Raw genomic sequence first — 25,027 nt, 5'->3', positions numbered from 1 at the left:
TTTTTGACTCAGTACATTTATAATTTTGGCTGATTAGGCCAATTTTCTTTTTTTTAAATTATAGTCAATATTAATGTTTTTTTTTTATCATACTTTATTTATTTATTTATTTATTTATTTATTTATTTTTGCTGTTAAGGTCAGTGTTCATGGATTTATTGGGGATTTGATTTTCTTTCTCTTTTCACCAAACCCACCTAAATATTATAGAACTACATTAGTTTATAATAGTTACAGGCTGCAGAAATCTATCAGTAAAGCAGCTAAAATCATGAAGACTCGTTCTATCAGCATCATGCAGCCAGAGACTAATTTAAGTTTTTGATGCAGTTTCTTTATTAGACTCACAGAACAATTAAATAAAATTAAGCTTCTTAAACTTAAAGGGCTGCAAACCACCGCAGCCTCACAGCAAGCAGGTTGCTGGTTCGAGTCTCGGCTGTGGGAGGTTTGAACCTCGGGGGCGGTGGCCTTTCTGTGTGGAGTTTGCATGTTCTGCCCGTGTATGTGTGGGTTCTCTCTGGGTTCTCCGGCTTCCGTCCACTGTCGTTTCTGCTACACAGCCTGTGTTCTTGTACCAAATGTGATTCAATTTAGCTTTATTTATATAGTGCTAATTCACAACAAAGTCATCCCAATGAACTTTTACAGGCACAGACACATTCAATTCAGTTCATTGAGGGGGGGGCTGATAACTGAAGGACTGAAAGTTATATATTGGTGGTACTAACAGAGGGCCGTGTGTATCATCAGAATCTCTCTGAGGGTTTGAGGAAAAGTACTCTAGTGGGAATACTGAAATATTGTTTACTGTTCTGGAGCTGCACTGGAAACATTACACAGATGGAAATGCTGCAGCAGGATTCATTCTCAAAGCTTTGGAATAACTATTTGAAGACAAAGAAGGAAAAGACATGGACATTATTTCAAAGTCAGATGAGCTAAATCCTCCTGAACATTCCTGTCATACTTCCAGTCTTGCATTCCTGAGCTTTTCATTCAGGAAGCTGACTGGATTGTGCTGGAATAACGTGCTGCGGAGGCCCACAGTTCATAAGGAACTAATCAAAGAAGGAGTGGATGAGATTTGTCTGATTTTCACTGTCAGAACAGCTGACAGATGCATGATGGGAAAAGAAGAATTTCTTTATAACAGGAGGAAATTTAGACTTGTAACACTGAAGTACTACAACTTTTGATATGTATATATTTTTTTCAGGTAGAAACTTAGCCTGAACATGTCCGACCTCAGCCACTTCTGTCAAACTGGGGTCTGACCCATGCAGGGAAGCTCTTTCCTCGCCTCTCTGCTGCGTATAAGCCGACTTAAGCTGCCAGAAAAGGAGTGATGTAGCACTAAAACTGCTTTTGAGTCAGTAAATTACAGACACACTCACTTTGTGACACTATTTAATGACTGTTTCTGGTTCCAGATGTTGTTAGATTTAAATGTCAGAGCATACATGTGTAGGTTTTATTTATGGATGGTTAGGTTTTAACCAGTACCGCTGTGGTTTAATGCAGTAAAAAAAACTCCCTCCACAGGTTTAACGATTAGTTAATGAATAAACAGGGTATCAACAGATTAAAGCTAGATTATTGGTTTGGATATCTGGACCTGAGCAGGACCTTTTGGACTGAATTGAGTGTCTTTTACATGTTATCCATTTAGAGTGGATGGAAAGTTTGAGGTTACCGAACCCACCTTATGGCACATCCTTCCACATGAACTGATGGTTAAACACCAGTGACCCGTTCATCCTTGACCCCAGAGATCTGACTTTCTTGGTGGATTAGATGATTGAACTTTCCCACAGTAAGAAGAAAAAACAGCACATATCAGTTGCTTTTACACGTTAATTATGGGCGTTGCGTCCCAGAATGTGGAGATCTGGATCACCACTGGCTCCAGAATCTCATTCTATGTCTATCTATCAATCAGGTGTCAGTCATCATCTGTGACTGAAACACACCTGCAGCACCTGAATCCCAGAACCTGAGCGATGTTTTTAGGAGTCACTACCCACATGTTGTTCATTCCACAGAAGCTCCACCCTACCAGGTCTACCTGGTTGCAACATGTGTAACACAACACCAGCTGGGATGATTAAACCACTCATTTACTGGCTTTTTGTGTTAAGTTTAAAAAAATAAAGGACAGAGAAAAACATGAGAGAGGAGGGAAGAATCTATGTTAAACTGGAAAAAGGTTCTATGAACAGAGCAGGTGGTCAGGTATCGACTCTCCTCCCGGAGGTTTCACAGCCATCCACACTGAGTCTTGGTGAGGCAGGTTTGGTCAACCTGAAAATCCGCACACACCAGTTAGAAGTAAAGAAGCCTTTCAGGTGAGAAAGACAAGTCCAGCCATTTTTAGTGCAGCTCCTGGGATTATTATTATTTACTTGAAAAGGGAAATGTTGCACATTAATGAACGGAGTTAGCCTAGCGGCTAAAGTTAAGGCTTTTCTGTTTGATTTGACAGTTTCCTGACATCTACCTGAGAGTAACTGTGTTAACCTGCTGGAGTGTTATCAGGAAGTCTTTTCTCTGTGTTTGGTCTACATTTGACATGAATCAAATGCAGCTAATGTAGCAAGAAGCCACATTCACCCATTTACACACACTGGTGGCAAAGTCCAGTCCAGGACATTTGAAATTAAAGACTGAAATCGAACCATCAGCCTCCTCCTGGGTTACAGCTGTAAATGTGGCTTTTTTCATGCCGTCTCATCCATCAGGAGAACCAAATACTGCCAACTCTGTGATATCAGGATTGTTTCCTGCATCACACAAAGACTGAAAACGCACAATTTCTGACACCTTCGTGTGTTCTGATGGAATCAGATTAAACTGAGGGTAAAGTAAATCTAGTCTTTTTTAAGGAGTCATACAGCGATAAAAGTGTGTGAATATTTTTGGTGAACTTGAGACTGAAGCCAAGCCTTGTTCCTAACTTTGATGATGGTGTGTTTGCGGTTCAAACGTTTGTGTTGGTTGCAGCGTTTCTGTACACTGTTGTGTGTTCTGCAGCTTCTGTCACAGAAAAACTGAATAAACCATTTTCAAATTAGTAATTTTTCCTGCCACCGCTTCTTACGACAACCTGAACTCCTGCAATCATCAGCTGTAGTTAAGGGAATCTTTCCATTTTTTCCCTTCGCAAGGCCTCTTAAATAGCTCTACGAGTTGTAGTGATGTGGACCATCAGTGGGGTGTGGATATCCCACCAGCTAAGGTTTGGAATGAGCTTTAACAAATTCTTTGATATGTGACTAATCAATAATCAAATCATAAATTATTTTACATGATTTCCACGATGTTTTAATCTTTCTGTAAAATAAAAAGATTTTCCTTCACTTAAAACACTGAAATTTTCTCTACCTATGAATTTGAAGAATAATTTCCACAAAAGAGGGAATGATAAAGCAAAAAGATCAACAATCACCAATCAGAATTTATTCATTATTGATTAGTTTTATTTAGTGCTATCAATTAATTTAAAGTTAAGATTAATTAATTGTAATCTGTAATTAATCTAATTTTTTTATTTGCATTAAATTCATTATTTTGGCTGATCGAAAGATTGATATAACAAAAAAAGTGGCTTTATAAAGTCATTTATTGTTTTTATTAGACTTGAACAGATACAGTCCTAGCAGTTTACTTTGTGCTGCTGCCTGCAACCTTTAGTTTGAAACGGTGGGGGAAAGCAAAGTGCCTGGTTCCTGTTTTCATGACGGTAAGCGCACCTCGCCATCAGTAAAGTGTCCGGTTACCCCAAACAGCTGTGGTTGCCAACAGACGGCCAGTGATCTCCAGTATGGCAACATAGTTGGGCGAATCCTCCGCTAAAATCTCTAGTTTGTTTTTCTTTTTGCCGTCGTACATCTTGATGATTTTGGTCATCACTGCAGTCCTGCGAGGTGGCTTGTATGATGGGTCACTGGACGCAGTTTGCAACACCTCCGTTAACCCTCGTCTTCCACTGTGTTTATCGGCCTGCAGTTCACCGCTGTCCACTTGGCAATCACAATCGTCAGCTTGTCGGTCGCAGACTTGCTCATACGCGGGGTTTTCTCATCTTGGCGAAAAGCTTTGCTGTGGCTCACTAACTTGCTAACATCTTCGCTGCTAACGTTAGCTGTGGCTACAAACTTGAGCTAATTAAAGCAAACTCCTTACAAAGAAGGCATATCACGCTACCTTTATCAATGGTAATTTCCCATTCATCGGACCGACAACTCTTACACGTTCCTCCATTTTCACGTCTCCCACTAACGACTCCTGACCTTGCCCTCCCAAATACGACGAGCGCCTATCAGCATTTTGCTAGACAAGCCAAAATACAGCCACTTATTGTGGTCCCTAAAGTGGACCACAATGTCCACTTTAGGGTGTGACTGACCTTTGTTTTGTTTGTTTTTTATCCCCGTTATAATAATAATAATAATAATAATAATAATAATAAACGCAACTCGCAAACAATAACAGTAAAATTAGAGATTAAAAAATAGATTAAAAACATAAATACGACTGTATCGCGCAATTAACCCAACATCCCTAGTTTTATTCTGGGACATTACCATTACCTTTGTCCAATTAACTTCATTATTAATTAAATTCACTTAGTAATTTATATTAATACTTATAATTTAATGTCATATTTTGCATTTAATTTTAATTCTGGGATTAAAAGTACACATTTGTTTCATTCAATTAATTTACTATACTTTTTAGTGTTAAAGGCTTCAAAAGTAAAAAATGACAGAATAGAGAGTTTCTTTCCTGTTTGATCCACTAATGTGATCAATAGCAGACACAATAAAAAGAATTAATGCTCAGCCGTTGTGAAAAAGTCAAAGGTCTGTTTGTTTTAAGTACCGGGACGCTCGGGTTTGACGTCAAGATAGCAGCTGAAACTAATGCGTGAGGGAATAGACTCCGCCTTTTCCCCGGTAAACACCGATTTCATTTTCCAACTCAACCAAAAGTTGAAATTGAAAGAACGCATTGCGTCGAGCCACGCCATTGGCTGCGAGTACAGATCATAACATTTTCAATAGGCCGCCATATTAGGAAGCCAACCCCCTCTTTCATTCGGTTAAAAAAGGGAGGATAGCCTTCCAAGACTGTTTTTAAGATTACTATTTGTTGTTGAGCGCTTGAAACTGAACCGACACACTTTCACAGCCAGTTGGTTTGCTCCGTTTCGGTTACCGTATTTCACACGACTTTTTAAGCCACTCTTTTAACAATGGCGACCGCGGCTGCAACTCCGACCGGCCAAAGAGGCACGTGCGGCAGCAGGACACCGCTGAGCCCGACCAGGATAACCAGACTGCAGGAGAAACAACAGCTCAGGGACCTCAACGACCGCCTGGCCGTTTACATTGATAAAGTCCGCAGTTTGGAGTCAGAAAACGACATCCTCCACCTGCAGATTAGCGAGAAGGAAGAGGTCCGGAGCCGGGAGCTGACCGGGCTGAAAGCCTTGTACGAGACGGAGCTAGCCGACGCCAGAAGGTCTTTGGATGATTCCTCCAAGGAGCGGGCCTGGCTCCAGATCGAGCTGGGAAAGATCAAATCCGACCACGAGCAGCTGCTGCAGAGGTAAGCCTCCAGCGTTTTAATCTTAACGTTCGGCGCTAACAGGAGTTCAGCATTACTAGCTAAAGGACTGGGTGCATGTTTTGATTTTCGAGCCTTTTTTTCTTTTCAGTGTTACGCACGCGGACGTCATTGAACTCTGCCTATAAAAGAAACGCTTTGCTATTTAATTGTATGATGTTTTTACAAAGGGAATCACATCTTATTGGGGGGGAGGGCTGCTCTTTGTTACTAATAATCTGTGTTAAAAATATGATTAATTTAGAGGTGACGGAGCAGCTACACGCTCACTGTGACAGGTGATGATGAGACATGTTAGCATGGCTGAAACTGGAACTAAAAGGAAAAATCAAAGATATTGACTCGTAATATAAACGATTAATTTATAAACTCTGTAATGCTCGATAAAGGCCACATGGTGGCGCGTTAGTGTTAAAATTGGAGTATTTCAGTTTGTAATTGATCTGAAATAATGCACTACATTTTTCTCGTTGAGGACGTGGTTTTCAGTTCAAGCCATATTGAACAAATACTGGGTCGTCCTTTCCAAACACAGGCTCATATCAGCATGAACTGCTGTGATTGTGCTGCAGGACATGCGTTCCTGTAAGAGACATGTGCTGCCAAGTGTTGCAGTGCGAGGAGACAGGTGTGGAGCTGATGAACAGAGGACTGAATGTAGTCTGACAACATGTGTGGTTCATCGGTGCAGGTCATTAATTCATTTAGTGACTGGAATTTAAGTTTTTTTCCAAACTAAAAACTACAAGTTATATGTATGTATGTGTGTGTGTGTGTGTGTGTGTGTGTATACTGCATGTGGAAGCTGTAACCATTTAATCCCAGTCACCATACAGACATCGTGTTTTTGGACAAATTATGCAAAATTATGAACTTTGTAAAAATAAAGCTTGGGAATGTGTTGTCGCACATTTTTCACAGTAGAAAGTCAGCATTAGTTGTATGTGAAGGTGGAGTGATTGATGACTTTAGTTTACATTCTTTCTTTTTCCTACAACTTTACTGTTTGCTTCACTGTTATCCATGTATGATCTGTGTCGTCTTGTGTCTTCTTACAAAGTACATGTAAAATATATATTATTTAAATTCCTGTGGGTGTTGGCAGACCATGGGTTTGACATTAAAGGCAGTGCTGGATTAGTGTGCTGAAGTCAAAACACCTGCTTTCCCTGGGGGATGCTATCGGCTTGATGAGCTGAAGGAGACCAGACAGCTAGCACACCTCAGGATGAGAGGGCGGCTGCAGATGTATGCACCAAATACACCATTTAAAGCAGCACAGTACCACTAAGCTTGGTAGTTCCTTGTGAAGGAGAGAAAACTGTTACTTAATAAAATGGTTTGTGTATGTTGTGCACTGACCAGTGTGTGTCCCCATGTATGTGTATAAATATACAGCTTACAGGTAGTTCAGAATCAAGCCTTACTGGCTGCACACATCCTATATTTTTGGGGCCGTTCCCCATGCTTGTGTGGGCCAATTCAGCATAATTTCTACATTTCATCTAGATAACGTTCCCTTGTCTGACTTAGGCCTGCAACTAATGAGTATTTTGATAGTTAATTAGTCATCGACTATTAAAACGACTAGTCGACAATTAATTTAACCATCAGATTATGTATTTTTGGATTATGTACCTCATAATTATTAAATGGCTCTTATTTCACTTTTAGCATTGAAATCTTGCATGAGGTTGTTAAGTAAGTCCAATGCTCCGCCTCTTTAAATGTTCGAGCACTGCAGACGTACTTTAGTGGTACACAAAGTCCACTTTACAAATCTCACATGTATTTAATTTATTTTGTAAGTTTAACGTGAAGTTATCCCAGACTTCTGACGTTTTTTTTTTACATATATAAAATTGAGGAATTGATGTGAACTGTGAGACATTTGTGTACAATCCACTATTACCTTTCACACCACATGTTAGATATTAAAGCTGTTTGCAGAAATGAATGAAGACACATTCCATATTCTCCTAATAGCGCATGCTCGGGAGGGAAAAAAACAGGATTTTCAGGAAAAATGAGATGATATTAATAATAACCTCAACCACTAAAACATGTTCTGTCATTGTGAAAAAAAACTTCCATGTTATAAAACCCATCCAGCTAAATAAGGTGCAGTCTGCTGCCTGCATGTAGCAGGCTGTGGTGAAAGTAGCTTTGGTCCTTCATTCCAGCAGAGCGGGACCAGGCTGGAGGCTGGAGGTCTAGAAGTGATGCTACGCTAATGAAACACACAAGAAAAGGATTTCCCTTTTATTTATTCTGACTCAATGCTTTTTATTTTTGTCCTAATTTCTGTCCAGACCGTCTTTAAATTAACGGCGTCATTACTGTCATTTAGCAGATGCTTTTCTCCAAAGCGATTCACCTTTGTGAGATTCAAACTTTGGTCTCCCGTATGGCAGACAGATGCTTTACTGACTGAGATATCCAACCGCAACATCCAGTGTCTCTGGCCTGTCTTGCCTCCTGAAAGTAACACCTTTTTTATGTTCAACGTGGTCCATCAGGATCTCTGTCTCACACACAGAAAAATGCTCTTCTTCCCTAGTTTCTCCTCCTGAGCCGTCATGGAAATGATGTGATGAATATTCATTAAAGGCGTTTACCTGACCATTTATGGCCACCACAGGGGTGTGGCAAGGCGACCCTTCACGTGCGCCCGCTTTAGAGTTGATTCTGAGTTATGAACGGAAACAGGTGTGGGACGTGAGTACGCACGCTTTGATAAATTTGTGCGCCGCATTTCCCTTTTTCCCTATGAACCCCACCTGTAGTTTGCTTTGCTACGCACAGTTGATAAATGAGGCCCCTGGTCTCTGAATCAACACATTTTGTGGCTGGTTGTAAACCTCCTGCACAGGATATAAGTGCCTGGAAAACTTCCGTAGATCACATAAAGGGTAAACAATCCATCACAATTTACCCCACCGAGTTACACACTACCGTTCCTTAGACACTAATGATAGAAGGGTTAAGGATGGATGGTGAGGCGATCACTCAGCTGTGCTGTTTTTTATTTTGGGTCATAAACCAACCTAAAAGTAAAAGCATACAGACTACATTTAACTAGCTGATGATTCAGTAAAGTTTTTATAAGCTGCATATATTAATTTGACATCATTTTAGCCTCATACTCTGACAACTGAGCCTGTCCTGAATCATGTCTGGATGTTGACTGGGATTCAGAGGGTTGAGCTTCTACATGCAGTTTTGCAAAATGGCAAAAGATGACTTGGAGTTTTAGCAGATTTGGCAGATATCAGGAGGAGAGTTTGCCTGCTTGATTCCAAATTTTCAACACTAAATGTTTTCATGCGTTTCCTCCTGCCAGCTACAACAAGAGGGACTCAGAAGCTGCAGGAGCTCAGGCCAGGCTAAAGGACCTGGAGGCTCAGCTGAACTCCAAAGAAGCCATGTTGGCTACAGCGCTATCTGAGAAGAGGGGCCTGGAAGCCATGCTGGCCGAACTGAATGAGCAGCTTCAGGAGGTAAAACTCTGCTGTAACAGGAATATGTTATTTTCCTTCCGGACTCAGACTCTGATCCTCACAGCTTTTTGTTTTGTGTCATGTCAGTTGGATACAAGTCTTGCTCAGGCCAAGAAGCACCTTGCAGATGAGATGCTGAAGCGTGTTGATGTGGAAAACCGCTGCCAGAGTCTGACAGAAGACATAGACTTCCGTAAGAGCATACATGAAGAGGTGAGGACATCAGCAGACCTCAGGAGGCCGGTTTGTTTCTGTTGGCCTGAGAGAAATGAGTCTGTCCAGTTATGGGACATTGCCATGTTACAGCTGACTTGTATCAAAAACAAAAACACAAACCTGAGAAGAATCTGAGTAATAAATGTTCTGTTTTCTACAGGAAGTGAAGGAGGCGCGACAGCGGTACGAAACCCGGCTGGTGGAGGTGGATTCTGGCCGGAAGGAGGAGTACGAATACAAACTGACCCAGGCCCTGGCTGACATGAGGGCTCAGAACGAGGAGCAGATCAACATCTATAAAGACAACATGGAGAGCACCTATAAAACCAAAGTATGAACACACACACACACACACACACACTGTGGACATTTAGTGCATGTTCTTCATCCTTATTTACCTGGTAATGTTTTTGTGAGAAGCCAGCTGAAAAGTGTGCAGCAGATTGGAAATTTTATCAAACATTAGTCTCAGAAAGTTAGCTAACCAGTTGTTCTGAATTCAGGTAGTTTTACCCTGTAGACTTATTGTTCGTCCTCTGATGCTCTGCCAGGGTTACTGTTTGTAGTATAATGGGCTGGACACACAGGAGGCGATGGTGCTCCTTCTCCATGCTGCTGTTTGCCGTGCCCTGTGATTTTTGGTTTCACCTGTGTGGGGATGAGTTTCGCATGTTGCTGTTGTTTTTCACCCCCGTCTGTCGAGCCCATTAAAAGGGACTGTTTTTGTTTGACCTTTGGCCTCCTTAAGTTAAAAAAGAGGCCAGGGCTGCACAATATCAGGAAAACATGAAATATGCCATAACACTGTTGAAAGTTGCCATGACGATGTGATCTGTATAAATAAAACGTGATGCTGCTTTGAAGTTTTTTCATACTCAGAAAACTGTCCTGAACAGACATCTGTTGAACTTTACAGCTTGAAACGATAACGCTAGTGGCGTTGTTTTAGCTAATGCTCGATGTAGTAACGGCACCAACAAACATTTGACACTATTTTTGTTAGATTTTAAGAATTTGTGGGAGCCAACTTCACCTGGGTCGATTTAATAGGAAGTTATGGTCGACGGTGGTACTTTCGGTCGGAAGGTACCCAAGATTAAAAGCTCGCTTTGAAGAAGCAGAACACACACACATGTAAATATGCAAGATTAAAGCAATATGATTTCCATTTTTAGTCCCTTGGCAGGCAAACAAAATGCAAAAATATAAATACCAAAAACACAATAAAAACAAGATTGATAGGAGAGAAATAAATAAAAAAAAAAAAAACATCAGTCATGGCATCACGTGAAAGTGTGTATAATCTGGCTGACATCTATGAATATCAGCTGGATTATTATAGCTGATTTTTTATCACCTGGATCGAGGCCAGAGCTCTGAGCAGTCCATTAACTAAATTATTATTATTATTTAAATTTTCCTTCACTGGGATTCTGGAACTTCATCCAGCAGAGAGAAATGATTTCTGGGTAAGAAGTGTGTATAAGACCCAGTCCTACCTGTGTGGTAGGTAGTGATGCTACATTGTGAAAGTGATCAGCTCATGTTCCACATTCTTTTATTGTTTTACTTTGAAATGGACCTTTTCTCTGATCTGTCAACACATAAATAAATGAACCTCAGGTCAGGTCGCATGGCCCAGCTGTTTGCATTAATAGCATCATTTCTGTCAGAGATGAGCTGAAATCCTCCCACACAGCTAGCAACAGCTGTTGTTGTTGTTTGATATCAAACCTGTAGAAGCATCTGTATATGCGACAGCTCTTGACTAACTTCCTGTACATCAGGAAGTGGTTAATGTTGCTCAGTTCCTCTTTCAGAGTGTGAAAAGGAGGCTGAGCTGATGTTACTGACTCTCGACCCATCTGTTTGTTTCCAGCTAGAAGACTTGCATCGTTTTTCTGAGATGAACGGGGCATCAGCCAGCATGGCCAGAGAGGAGCTCAGAGAGGCCAGTCTGAGGATGGAGAGCCTGACGGCCCAGCTGGCAGCGCTGCAGAAAGAGGTAGGTAGACTCTGTGGACACAATCTGGACTGGTTTGCCCAGCAGTGGTTAAAGAAAACCCACAGATTCACGACTTGGTAGTAAATATGGAGAAATGATGTCAGACAACATGAAGCATGGGTTGTAGGGCAGCTTGAGAATACTGGATGTCAACCAGCAGTCACTGGTTGTCCAAATCGGATGTAGTCTGATATAAACACAAGGAAAACATGTTGTTGTTGTTATTGATAATTTCATTGTTTTATGTTTTTAAATGGCTTATTTTAATAAAATGTTTAATTATAGGTAATTAATATGTAAATATTGTAAAATAATTTATTATATGCTTTATTACTTTTATTATTTAGTGGCAATGTAAAAGTCCATCTTAATGGGAGCCCGGTTTAACAGGAGCCCGTTTAACAGGAGCCCGTTTAACAGGAGCCCGTTTAACAGGAACCAGTTTAACCATAAACTGGGCTCCCATTAAGATGGACTGTGTTACATTGCCACTAAATAATAAAAGTAATAAAGCATATAGTTGGTAAAGCAGTGGGTACAGTAGTCCTAGCAGTGGGTACAGTAGTCCTAGCAGTGGGTACAGTAGTCCTAGCAGTGGGTAACGTAGTTTTGGTATGCTACATGTCAGGATTGGTGAAAAGATCCTGTGTGGTAAAGAAGTAAAGCTCCTCATAGCATAGCGTAGGTGGAGATGCTGTCACCATGTTTCATGTATTTGACCGACTGGTGTTCTGCAGACTCGTGGATGGCGGGATCGTATCTCTGAGCTGGAAGCAGCTCTGTCTCAGGAGAAGGACACGAGTCGCCGGCTGCTGGCAGACAAAGACCGAGAGGTGGCTGATATCCAGGCCAAAATGCAGCAGCAGCTGAACGAGTACGAGCAGCTGCTGGACGTGAAGCTGGCCCTGGACATGGAGATCAATGCATACCGCAAACTCCTGGAGGGAGAGGAGGAAAGGTGAGTGACCACCTGGCTGCAGCAGCATTGTGTTTCCCCACACAGCCTCTGATTCATGTTCCCTCCACCAGACTGAAGCTGTCTCCCAACCCCTCGTCCCGCGTCACCGTGTCCCGAGCCTCGTCCAGCAGTCGCAGCGTGAGGACCACTCTGGGAAAGAGGAAGCGCATCGATGTGGAGGAACAGGAAGCCAGCAGCTCTGTGTCCATTGCTCACTCTGCTTCAGCCACAGGGCCCATCTGCATCGATGAGGTTGACACCGATGGGAAGTTTATCTGCCTCCACAACAGTGGAGACGAGGTGAGCTGCTGGTTTACGTCCTTCATACCTGGAGTCGTTTTCTCTTCATTTTCTCAGTTTAAACGGTTGGTTGTCTCAGGACCAGGCCATGGTGGGCTATGAAATGACCAAGACCATCGGAAATGCCACAGCCACCTACAAATTCACACCAAAATATGTCCTAAAGGCCGGACAGAAAGTCATGGTAAGAGTTTCCGTCCTTTAATAGGAGATTTGGTCGAGATGTGAAATATTCTGTGTGTAAAATCCTGTCTGAAACGTGAGAAACGCTGCTCTCCAGCTCACCGTGGGATGTTTGCTCTGCAGGTCTGGGCCTCTGATGCTGGAGTGAGCTCCAAACCTCCTACAGACCTGGTCTGGAAGAATCAGTCCTCCTGGGGTTCAGGGGAGGACGTCAGCGTGGTGCTGATGAACCCACAAGGAGAGGTCAGATCCACCCATGTCACACCTACACTCTTCTTCTTCTTCTTCCATATTCTGTTCTTCTACACTCCTACTCTTCTACCTTTATCTACTGTTCTTCTATTCTTCATCTACTCTTATCTGCTTTATAATACTCTATTCTACTACATTTATTATTATAATGATGATAATAATGAGTGTGGTGGTGGTGATGATGGTGATAAGATGAAGATTTTATGGGCCTGATGGTGTTCGACAGGAGGTGGCAAAGAGAACTACCACATACAGAACAACAGCAGAGGAGGAAGAGGAAGATGAAGAAGATGGAGTCGAGGCTGTTGAGGAAGAGCTCCTGCAACAGGAGGTAAAGTTTTACTTTCATTCAACATATTTAACACTCATACGGAGATTCCGCTCCATATTGACATGATGACATCACACAGATGCTGCTTTGTGATTGGCTGGTCAGATATTTGTGTTAACAGCTGTTAAACAGGTGGTGCCGATGAAGTGGACCGTGAGAGTTTATATGAGCAGCTCCAGCAGAGCTAGTGTCAGACTTCATCTCTCTGACTCATCGATTGTGGAGGTTGTCACCATAGCAACCCACATCATAAACAACCTAGTCACATGATGTAAACCTCAGTTCTGATTGAACCACAGCTGATCTTTTCACTGCAGGTTATAACTGCTCCGCCATCTAGTGGAAAGAGTTTGGCAGGTCAGCTGTTTTTAAGTGAGGTGAATAAATCTAGTCCACATTGAGTCTAATGCCTGAGTTGTAAGACTCAGGAGATTTATTTATTTTAGTGTTGCTTCAGCTTGTCCTTAAAGGAAGCTTCAGTGTGTAGATCTTAGGTAGGTTTTAATCAGCTTGACGCTAGAGAAGCTTCTCTGGTGCACTTTTGGTTCTGATGATGTGTAACTGGGCCAGAATGAGGCGGAGGGGACTGGAGCAAATGGTGCTGGGGTGGCTGAAATATTTCAAAAGTGCATCTGAAGACAACAGAAGTGAATGTGTCCACTGGATGACACATTTGTCACATTTTAATGAGAAAAAAATCTTTGTGTGCTGTACATAAAACTAATATAGACTAGTAATGAACATAGATGAGATTCATTTGATTTTATGCAACTGCAAAAATGTTCAGTCTGGACAGACAGACGAATGGATGTATGGACGAATGATGGGTGGATGAATTAATGGACGATTTGATGGACGGATGGATAGGTGGATGGATGGGTAGACTGAGCTCTGCAGTGAGTTGGTCTTTAGAGAAATCATCTGATTGATCTGATCTCAGAGTGACTTCGGATCAGATTCTGCTTCCCAGAAGTTTCTGTTAGAGTTCTGCTTGGATCTGGACCAGAGTCAGACTAACTGGACAGAAACTGTTGTGGTGAAGATCTCAGAGACAGTCGGACATCTCTAACCATCACTGAGCTGGATGAGACCATCTGGGTTGGATCTTTTCTCTGGTCTAGATTATCTGGACAAATCGTTTAGGAATGATGCTGGGGGGTGGATGCTGGGGTGTTGATGCTGGGGGGTGGATGCTGGGGTGTTGATGCCTGGGGGGTCGATGCTGGGGTGTGGATGCTGGGGACAACACTCTGAATGACGCAAGGAAAGATAGTGGGAACAATGCTAGGAATGATGCAGGGAAGGATGCTGGGAATGTTGCTTGGGATGTGAGCGTTTGATTCACCTTTACTTCTCCAGAACATTTAAAACCAAACAGTTGTGTTGTTTCCATACATGGTGGGTGTTTCTGGGTGAAAATGATAAGGACTGTACGGGAACAGGGAGGGTTTATCAGGTCAGTCCGACCTGTTGGTGGTTGATACTTTTTGTTGTGTTTCTGAACATTATTAGTTTTATTGGTAGGGTGGAGTTTCGGATGATGGAGCTGTGGTGTAAATGTTTGTGTTTTTCCTGCAGGGAGACCCTCGGGCTGCCAATAGAGGCTGTTCCATCATGTGATCCACCTGCACCAACCAGCCTCCACCTTTGAGCCCAGCCAGTCTGCTGCCAACTATAGGACTATTTTTCTATCTTTTCTAGTTTATCTCTGAGCAGTGTTTGGTTTTATTTCTTTTATGTCATGAAAACAGCTTTTAGGTGAAACTTTCATCTGGAAAAAACCAAAATGTGTTTATTGAGAAAACTGTTTTTGGTCCTGAAGCTAAACATGAGTCTTAAAATGACTCGTCACTTTTTAAACTTTAATTTGAAATTTTTGTACTTGGTTTGATATTAACATAATTATTCTGTTATTATTGATGCAACATTTTAGGCCTTTCCAGAAGCAGAAGAAACCTCTGTGTTGGTTAGTTTAGGTTCGAGCTAGTTTAAAGACATGAATCCTCCTGATGATGGTCATAGACTTGAGGAAGAAGCCATGGCTTTGTGATTGTATCTGGACGCTTCGGTGACCCGTCAAAGATCAGACCCGAGACACTACAGAAAAATTAAATTGCTGATTGTATTAAATTTTGATATTTGAAGTGTTTGAAGTAAGTTGTGTTGGTATTGCTATGCATGCTTTAGTTGTAAGTAACCTTCATAGTTGAATAATTAAATGTTTTCTTGTACTTGTTTGTCTTCATTTTAATCTGCAGATGCTGCAAAAATGATTGTTTTCACGGTTTAATCCTCAATGTAAAGAGACAAAAAATAGGTTTTAGTTTTTAATTGCACACATCAGTATGTTGGATTTATCTTCCTCTGATGGTGAACGGATGAACTGCATGATCATAAAAACTGAAGAAAGTTTTTTTTTTTTTTTTTTTTTTTTTTTTAAATCCTCCCGATTCAAAATAATTCACACATGTCTTCTCAGCACTGGTTCCTACCAAGGTCTGCAGAAAAGCATCTCTGAACACACAACATGTCCAACTTAGAAGCAGATGGGCTACAGCAGCAGAAGACACACCGGGTGCCTCCTGTCAGCTAAGAACAGGAAACTGAGGCTACAATTCACACACACTCACCAACACTGGACAATAGAAGATGGAGAAACGTTGCTGGTCTGATGAGTCTCCATTTCAGCTCCACATTCAGATGCTAGGATCAGAATCTGCTGGAAACATGAAAACATGGATCCATCCTGCCTTGGATCAACGCTTCAGGCTGCTGCTGGTGTAATGGTGGGGATACTTTCTTGGCCCACTTTGGCCCCCTTAGTACCAACATGGCCTGGTGTAACCAGCACAGCCTACCTGAGTATTGTTGCTGACCATGTCCATCCCTTTATGACCACAGTGGAGCATCTTCTGATGCTACTTCCAGCAGGATAATGCACCATGTCACAAAGCTCAGATCATCTCCACCTGCTTTCTAGAACATGACGAGTTCACTGGACTCCAACGGCCTCCACAGCCACCAGATCTCAGTCCAGTAGAGCAGCTTTGGGATGTGGTGGAACAGGAGATTCTCATAATGGATGCAGCCGACAAACCTGCAGCAACTGTGTGATGCTGTCATGTTAATATGGAGAAAACCTCTGAGGAAGGTTTCCATCAATGAGAATTAAAGCAGTTCTGGAGGGAAAGAGGGTTCGACCAGGAAGGCTGGGTCAAACTCCACACATCTCAAATCTCTGGAAGACTCAAACCTTATCTCTTGAAGGTAGAGGGGTCGTCTTGTAGCCTGAGGGTTGCTAGTTCAATCCTCGTCCTGTCAAGCTCATGTCGAAGTGTCCCTGAGCAAGACACCGAACCCCAAGTTGTTCCTGATGGGTCGTGGTTGAGCGCCTTGCATGGCAGCTTCTTCCATCAGTGTGTGAATGTGTGTATGATGTAAAGCGCTATATAAGTACAGACCATTTACCCTTTGAAAGGTTTGCTGGTATTAAACATCGACCATCGTCCCTTCACGTTAAAAAACCTCCCAGTTCCTGCTGATGAAGAGGTACCACAGCATAATGTCTCCACCACCGTGTCTCACTGTGGGGATGTCCTCTTCAGAAAATGTGGTCCAGAAAATCAGATTCTCTTCACAAAACGCCATCAATTTTAGAGATGGCATTAAATAATTTTAGATTTTTACTCTTATTAATCCCAGCTGGGAAATTTGCCTCCGTGTTTTACCCATGTCCAGATTAACTAGAGCAGTGGGCTGGAGCCTTGCTCAGGGGTCCATGACCAGGGCGAGTGTAACCGCTGGGCTACCATTCCCCCACAGTTTATACCCAAAGTACACAATTAAATAACATTTTCTTACAGTTAATTATGAGCCATTTGGAAATAAATGCAGATCGTTTTTATTTTTTCAGCTTGCTGCATTGAGTTTTTACTCAAACCACCAGGTTCTCTAACGTCGCCTGACCACCAAGTTCATAAAGGTGTAGCGTGATGGAGATGACGGTGACTTAAAGGAACCGAGGCTCTTCTCTGTATCACTATAAACTAATGATATATTTTTTCCAACACAATAAACTGGAGATTTATTTTATATTTAGAGACTAAATTTGATTATTTGATATTAGATTAGATTATTAAGCAGGTTTAACATTTCAAAAGTTGGTAAGAAATAGTAAAAACCACATGTATACACCCCCTACACACACGATACAGATATCGTGCTGAGAACATCGAGAAAAATTTATAGTTTGTTTAATCCAAAAAAATCCCAAATGTGTTTTAATGAGGCGATAAAAGCAGTAAAACTGGATTTTTGTGTTTAAATCAACAACATAAAATCAGCTTAAAACACTTTTATTGCAAATCATGGAAAACAATGAGCGAGTCAGGAATTCTGAGTTGCATCAACAAACAGGGATCTTAATTTTTTTAGGAGGTATCCATGGTCTGGACCGACTCCTCCACCAGCTCCAGGTTCAGCGGGGCCACAGCCTTCGTCAGCACTGCTGTGGTTCCTCTTTTATACTTATAGTCACCAGTCCTGCATGAGGAGGGGGAGGACAGAGAATCAGAAGTGTTGCTGCTGTTTCATGTGCTTTCACACAACTGACCAGGTCTCTAAACACACTCATGCATGTTAGTCGTGAGCATACCAACCGAGACGTGGTTAGTGGTAAAAACGGGTTAAATCTGCACTCTACCACACACATCTGTACTCACAGCTGCACGGTTTCGAGCTCATTTAGTCTTCAAGCAGAACAAGCAACAGAACATGAAGTCAGTCACAGAGTCTCATTCCCCACATCATCCTGACACGATCATGTCACATGACAGGAAGTGGAGGTGACTGATGAGTCAGAACCAATCACATTACAGTCTGATGGTCAGGTTCTGCTGTGCAGTCTAACTGGATCTGATGTTATGTTCAGGATTTCTAGCTCAGGTCTAAAATCAGAAAAGCAACAACGTACCAAATGCTGGAAAGTCATCCAACCCAAACTCTGAATATAATGTAAACAAAATAAAATCATCAACCATATTTTATTCCCAGAAGATAAACAACATGTCAGATGATGAAACTGAGATGTTTCACCATGTGATGGAAAATATGAGCTGATAGTGAATCTGATGCAGCAACACGGCTGGAACAAGTTGGAACAGGAGCAACAAAAGGCTGGAAAAGTAACTGGTACAAACCAGAAACACCTGGAGGAGCATTGGACAATTAACCAGGTTACCTGGCAACAGGTCAGTAACATGAAAAAGGAGCATTTCAGAGAGGCAGAGTCACTCACATGGAAAGATGGACAGAGGTTCACCAATCTGAGACAAACTGGATCTAAAGATTTTACAACAATTTCAGAAAAATGTTCCTCAGGCTGAAGATCCACCATCTACAGTGTAGAATATCTACAGATTGAGAGAATCAGGAGGAATCTCTGTGTGCATGGGACAAGATGAGTGTAGAAAAGTTGCATTTCTGCAGTCTGCCACTATATTCAGACCAACTCATGTGATAGCAATAAGCCTGCAGGAGCTAGTGAGCCAACATGTTCATCTCTGGTTTGTTGAGACCGGTGTAGGTCCCATGAATGTAAACCACTGCTAGCTCCTTTCTCTATTATTTGTTTCATGTTGCACTACTTATAACATGTCTGGGTTCAAGCAGTTGTCATTAGTTAATTAATTAACCACAAATCTAGTAATGCCGGCTTATGTTTTATATGTAGCAGTTCTCCACGCTAATATTTTTGTCATTAATGACAGTTGTCTGGTCTGAAAATCCGCTAAATATATCACCAAAGTAACTAAATTAGCAACACTGATTCACCCGAGCTCTACGGTGTGTCTCGATATAACTGGTGTAGCGGAAACATGCACTGACAAATGTTCCGCGTTGTTTGGAACACAAACTGCAAATAAATGCATTATATATTTTTGATTAATTAATCGTAATTAAAGCGTTTAAACTCTTAGTTTATATGTATTTACGTTTCTTTTTCTTTTCTCTTTATTCTTTAGAAAGCACACCATAATCTCAATGCTGCTGTCGTATGGTGAACACAGCTCGAACTCCGGGCGTGAGAACTATTTTTTCCAGACGTGTTGCTGCCATTAGATTCACAATCAGCTCATATTTTCCATCGGCTGGTAAAATGTCTCAGTTTCATCATGTGATGTGTCGTTTATCTTCTACTGGGAATAAAATATGTGTTGACTGGAACAGGAAATCATTGTATTCTGTTGTTTTTTTCATATTTTACACAGCGCCCAAACTTTAGAGTTGGGATTGAACGTGTTGAAACACCAGACCAGTCAGTCAGGATGTCGTGTAGAGCAGAGCTCGGTCCAGTTTCCTTATTTTATTTCTCGATTGTTTTAATCCTTCATGTTTGGCCGAGTGGTAAAAAACACCTGTCTTTGATGTGACAAACTCAGAAAACAGATTTAAGACTGTCCACTGATGTCCAGTTGATTCAGGTTTTCCCTGAGTTAAACTCGTCTCATCATGTGATCCAGGTGTGGTTATCCTGGTGTGGTTCTCACCTGACCCCCTTCTTGTTGGCCTCATCATGGGGCCTGAGGTAGTCCACGTTGCCCTTGGTGATAACACACAGGTCGATGTTGCTGCCAGAACCCAGGTCATTAAAGATTCCAGCAGCGATGGCGTCCCGTACCAGACGCTTGGCGTCCTCCTCCTGACAGAGAACCACCACAGAGATGACCAAGGTACTACACCAGTCACAGATTCATACAGGAGCACCAAAACAAGCCATACACTCACCTCCATATCTGGTTTGTAGCGGTCTTCAAACACAGCCATGGCAGCCAGGGATCCAGAACCTTTAGAAAACCAGAAACTGACATCAGCCTCCATGTAAACACAAACACCAGCAGAGGTTTGGTTTTGGTTCCACTTGATCTCAGAGCTGCTTTTCAACCAGAACGTCCTGTTAGACCAGCTGGAAAACCGGGTGGGAATCTCCAGACCAGCTCTGGACTGGTTTAAATCTTACTTGAATAACAGAAACTGCTTTATCAGTGGGTAAATACTGAGCTACATGTGGAGTTCCCCAAGGCTCCATGTTGGGCCTCTCTTATATGCTCACTCTAGCTCAGATCATGGAAACAAAAAAACATCTGATCATAATTATACTGACGACACTTATATTATTACAGGTCTCCTTCATGCCTTAGTATGAAGGTGGAATATTATGGGTTTAAGTGGAAGCTTTGCAGATTGTAAATCAGTGATGCCCACTTCTGGTCTTTCAGGGTTGCTGTACTGCAGGTTTTAGACATTTCCTGGTCCAACACACCTGATTCAGATAAAATGATTTCCCAACAGCTTCTTGCCAAGTTCTGCACAAGCCTCTAAAGGACCCACTGACTTGAGTCAGGTATGTTGCAGAAGAGGAAGATCTAAAACCTGCAGGAAGGTGGCCCTGGAGGAGCAGAGTTGAAGGGCTTGCTGTGAAGACTTGGAGCTGTGGCTGAAACAGACTCAGTAGAGTGATGAGGACACTGACCCATGGTGACGTAGGGCAGCTTGTCAGTGGAGCCGTGAGGGTAGATGCTGTAGAGGTGGGGACCGTTACAGTCCACTCCACCCAGAACCAAAGCAGCACCGATGTAGCCCTGATACCTGGAGAGCACACACACCTGGGTTTGATGATGTTTTATGACAATCAGTGTGTTATAGAGAGTGTGATGTACCTGAAGAGCATTTGTTTGAGCATGCGGTTGGCAGTGGCCACACGTGGCATCCTTCCTGTGGAGAGGGCGTGGAGCTCCAGGTTGGAGGAGATGATCTGAGTGGTCATCTCTGTGTCTGCAGCAGTTCCTGCTCCACAGCAGCTGGACGACAACACACACTTCAACACTTCATGACCAACCAAACGTTCGGTTCAAAGCCCCCATGGATCTGACTGAGGGGGAGAATCTAACTACAACCCAGCTCCACTTACTAAATGTTGGGAGAGATGTAGTGTATCTTGGAGCAGTTCTTGTCGGCCACCACCATGCCCTCAGTGGCTCTGGTGTCGGCTCCGAGGACTACGCCATCCTAAACAAGAAATCCCAAAACACCATTTAGATTCAGTAAAACATTCTGTAACTGCTGTAGTGCCCTTTAGCAACGATTTAGGACTTCAACTATCACTGAACCCAAATAAGTAAATGGACTTGTAATTATATAGAGCTTTTCCAGTCAGCTTGGCCGCTTCACACCCAGTCCCACACACACTCATACCCCGACAGGCACACCGGGAGGCAACGTGGGGTTAGGCGTCATGCTCAAGTGAACTTCGACATGTGGTCAGGGAAAGCCTGGAGTGAAACCACCAACCTTCCGGTTGGAAGACGACTACTCTTTCTGCCAACTACCCCTAACCTATAACTACTAATTAGGTTCATACTTATGATCCCAAAAGAGTCGGGACACTAACATGAATGACTGTTTTTAAGGAGTGAACTCATCTTTGCTGGGGTGAGGAGGAAAGTCGTGTTTCTCTACGTACATAGGTGGAACTAATGCTGGCACCAAGTCTGGAAGCAACAGACCGGAGGAATTAAAATAAGCTCACCACAGTTTCACTAGCTCTATGAGGAGTCGTGACCAAACCACGCTACAGGGACAGAAAGACGACGACAGGAACAACTGCTTTGATGTCTTCAGTGTTTTAATGGAAGCTAAGAAAATAGTGAAAACAACAGATGCATGAACAGCTCTCACGTCAGCCGCCATTACATCCACGTTGACTGGAACCGGACAGGAAGGAAGACTAGTTTGTTTTTCAAAATTAAGTTATTAGCAGAGCAGTGTCACATTTCCTGAGTACAATTTCACTCTAATTAAATGTGCGCAAATATAGACTTCATGTTGATATGGATCCATTCATGTAATATAACTTACATTTCTAACATCTGAAAAAAATAAAAATCATAATTCTGAAGGCATGGCTGATTTTATTTTGCTGTGGCGGTCCATCACAATCATTTACATGCAGCGGAAACCCTGAAAACAACCGAAAGTTTTCCTGTGTTGCTTCGGTCCAATATGAGCTTCTCTCGCTGAGATAATCCCAAATTCAGATTTTTAAAAAAGCACTAGTAATATTTTACTTATTTATTTATTTATACAGCGTGTATTATAGTCTGTGTAAGATAATTCAGTCACAGATAAGCCTTGTAAAAAGGGTCACCCCAGAAAGCCATAAAAGACTCATAACTTTGTTTCTGGACACCCGATGATAAAAATTCTAAATGTAATGCTGGAAAACCATCAGAAACTTTATAAATAAAGACAATAACTGCTTTTTTTTAGTGGATTCTGTTCACAGCTTTGACAAGGCACCTATATAAGTAGCTCTAGCAAGGAAAAAACAAAACAAACAAACAAACACACACACACACACACACACACACACACACACACACAAAACTAAAAACCAGCACAACATTTTACAAAAACTGCTGCAAAAATCCGACATTTTAGGTCACAACAATCAAAACATTGTATAATTCTGGAGGGACTGCTATTCAATAATTAAACATAATAAAATTTGATCGCTTTTTAAATTTTAGGCTTTTAACTAAGGAGGACAGAGAAAGTGTGATTTGTGTGGGAAACAACGCTTCATCCAGCTTTTCCAGGCTCTCACCTTGAAGACCACCCCACAGATGGTGGTTCCTGTTTTCCGCGCAGCAGGGAAGCTGCATCCCAGCTTGTTAGCGTCACTCTCCAAAACCACATTTCTGAAACGAAATAAAAGCCTCATCAATAACCTGAGGATTGGAACAAAGTAAATATTAAAACCATTTTTCAACCACACGAGCCGAGATTTGTTTGGGTAATTAGGGGGTAAATTTATCTACTGAATTCAGAAAACGTGAAAGGAATAATCTATCTCTCTGTCTCTTAAAAACAAAAAAACAACCAAAAAAACAAAACAAAACTGATTTTTCTCTGTTAATTTAATTATCTTCCGTAAATGTCAACACGTGTTAATGACTAATCAGCAAATAAAGTGATATATTTTATATTTAGTGTGTAAATATTTTAACTTTGCCGTTTCATATAATCATCTTTTCCACCAAACCACCGCTCTGTGTGAATATATATTTATTTTTGCTTTTCTGTGTGATTAACCGAGTTTAGTGTCATTAACATTAGCTGATCGCTTGATTTTACACACGAGGGCAGAAAATCAATAAGAAACGACCTCCCCCGAGAAAAAATTGACAATCAACTTTCTTTAAAATAATAAAAACAAGACTACAAAAAAGATTTGTTTAATAATGAAGCATTATGACAAAAGAACCGAGACTCAGTAGCAGCGCTGAGGATAAAATCCTGAGTCATTGTATGGAGACAGCATCAGTAGCTAACAGTGCTCAAACTCCTCCGCTCCTCTCAACAGCTACATCCAAAACACTGAACATTAAACTCGCTTAAATCACAAGCATGATCCAGTTTTCATTCATTCATTAAAAGTTACCTCTTGCAGTTTTCGAAACTGAAACCCCCAAAAGGTGCTCGGCTCACCGTCAACGTCGCCATCTTGGAGGATGAAGGTTTGTGTTTCCGGGAAGTGAAGGACGCGGCTTGTTAGCGGTGTTGCATTCAAGGACACCACGTAGAGCAGCGTCCAACGGAAGAAACTTTGAATAAAACTACTATTACAGTGGTTACGAGATGACTCCAAATACTCTGTTATAAAATAATCATAGAAAACCTTCATCCTTAATCAAGTGTTATATACTAAGAAAGGAAATTATTGTGTTCCTCTCTCTAACACACACTCATATTCACTGCTGTGATAATTAAAGTCACTTTAGAGAGACATGAGAAATAAAACATCTTTACTTCTTATTTTGTGATGTGAATCTCAGCACTTCGAATCACCCTGTCATTGAATTGTGCTTTACAAATAAACTTGCCTTGCTCTTACATCAATAAACTGGATCAGCAAGTAGAAATATTAGCTACAAATTTAGGAAGGTCCATAGACGATAAGGTGGTTGTTTTGGGTGCAGAACCAGCATCATTGCCACAAGATGGCAATGGTGCCTATGATTTCTCCACATAAACCTGCAACATTCAAGTGTAGCTCCACCCTCTATTTTTTGCGTAACTCCACTCACTGCAAATTTGAAAAATGCCTGAAACTGCCAGGGTTGGGGTGGGAGGTACGGGGTGATCAGGGGGCAGAGAGTGGGTGGGATACACAGGAAGAATTATTGACAGACAACAGCTCAGCTCACTGTCAAGATAGAAAGCAAGATTCCCAAAGCAGCTACGCCACAGAGTGTCTTTGAGGTTAAAGACTTTTCTCCTCCTGAATCTCTTCAGCTACACATGAACCAGGTGGTCCTGAAGCTTATCAGTCTGAGCCGTTAGCGCTGTTACGCTGGCCTGTCAGCAGCTCTGGAAAGCTGTGGAGGCTGGCAGCAGGTTGTAGCAGCTGCAGGAAGAGCTGCTGGAAGTTGCTGCTGCTACAATTTGAGCTGCTGTCTGTCGCCAGATGAAGATCAGTAGGTAAAGAATAAAGTCCAGTGTTACTTCTACACCCCTCAGAAGCACAAATCCGTCCCATTGCAGGAATATTTCATCAGAAACACTGTGAAAGAATAGAAGCCTGAAACTAG

General features: G+C 41.9%; 2 protein-coding genes across 2 annotated transcripts; one reads left to right on the top strand and one right to left on the bottom strand.

The window, feature by feature from the left end:
* Positions 1–4,768: 4,768 nt before the first annotated feature.
* lmnb1 (lamin B1) lies at positions 4,769–15,607 on the top strand. The gene is made up of 11 exons (XM_041970108.1): positions 4,769–5,613; positions 8,975–9,131; positions 9,219–9,344; positions 9,508–9,678; positions 11,227–11,352; positions 12,090–12,310; positions 12,382–12,610; positions 12,690–12,794; positions 12,917–13,036; positions 13,272–13,376; positions 14,955–15,607. Exons 1-11 carry the CDS (start codon positions 5,258–5,260, stop codon positions 14,994–14,996), a joined length of 1,758 nt encoding a protein of 585 aa, XP_041826042.1. The 5' UTR covers positions 4,769–5,257; the 3' UTR covers positions 14,997–15,607.
* Positions 15,608–17,715: 2,108 nt separating this feature from the next.
* Positions 17,716–23,986, bottom strand: psmb7 (proteasome 20S subunit beta 7). Its single transcript, XM_041970109.1, has 8 exons — positions 23,878–23,986; positions 23,041–23,134; positions 21,346–21,443; positions 21,095–21,235; positions 20,908–21,023; positions 20,163–20,221; positions 19,925–20,076; positions 17,716–17,918 (listed from the first exon to the last, which is right to left on the bottom strand). Exons 1-8 carry the CDS (start codon positions 23,937–23,939, stop codon positions 17,807–17,809), a joined length of 834 nt encoding a protein of 277 aa, XP_041826043.1. The 5' UTR covers positions 23,940–23,986; the 3' UTR covers positions 17,716–17,806.
* Positions 23,987–25,027: the final 1,041 nt, after the last annotated feature.

This window comes from Melanotaenia boesemani, chromosome 19 (assembly GCF_017639745.1).
Source record: "Melanotaenia boesemani isolate fMelBoe1 chromosome 19, fMelBoe1.pri, whole genome shotgun sequence".
NCBI lineage: Eukaryota > Metazoa > Chordata > Actinopteri > Atheriniformes > Melanotaeniidae > Melanotaenia > Melanotaenia boesemani.
This window is presented reverse-complemented; position numbering and strand designations above follow the sequence as displayed.

What these genes read in the sequence shown, in the direction of transcription:
- lmnb1 (XM_041970108.1), top strand. Translation starts at nt 5,258, where the DNA reads ATGGCGACCGCGGCTGCAACTCCGACCGGCCAAAGAGGCACGTGCGGC. An exon ending in GTAAGAGCATACATGAAGAG is followed by an intron (nt 9,345 to 9,507) that starts GTGAGGACATCA and finishes TGTTTTCTACAG; the next exon opens with GAAGTGAAGGAGGCGCGACA. An exon ending in TGATGAACCCACAAGGAGAG is followed by an intron (nt 13,037 to 13,271) that starts GTCAGATCCACC and finishes GGTGTTCGACAG; the next exon opens with GAGGTGGCAAAGAGAACTAC.
- psmb7 (XM_041970109.1), bottom strand. Translation starts at nt 23,939, where the DNA reads ATGGCGACGTTGACGGTGAGCCGAGCACCTTTTGGGGGTTTCAGTTTC. An exon ending in AGTTTCGAAAACTGCAAGAG is followed by an intron (nt 23,135 to 23,877) that starts GTAACTTTTAAT and finishes ATTTCGTTTCAG; the next exon opens with AAATGTGGTTTTGGAGAGTG. An exon ending in GCTACAAACCAGATATGGAG is followed by an intron (nt 20,077 to 20,162) that starts GTGAGTGTATGG and finishes GTTCTCTGTCAG; the next exon opens with GAGGAGGACGCCAAGCGTCT.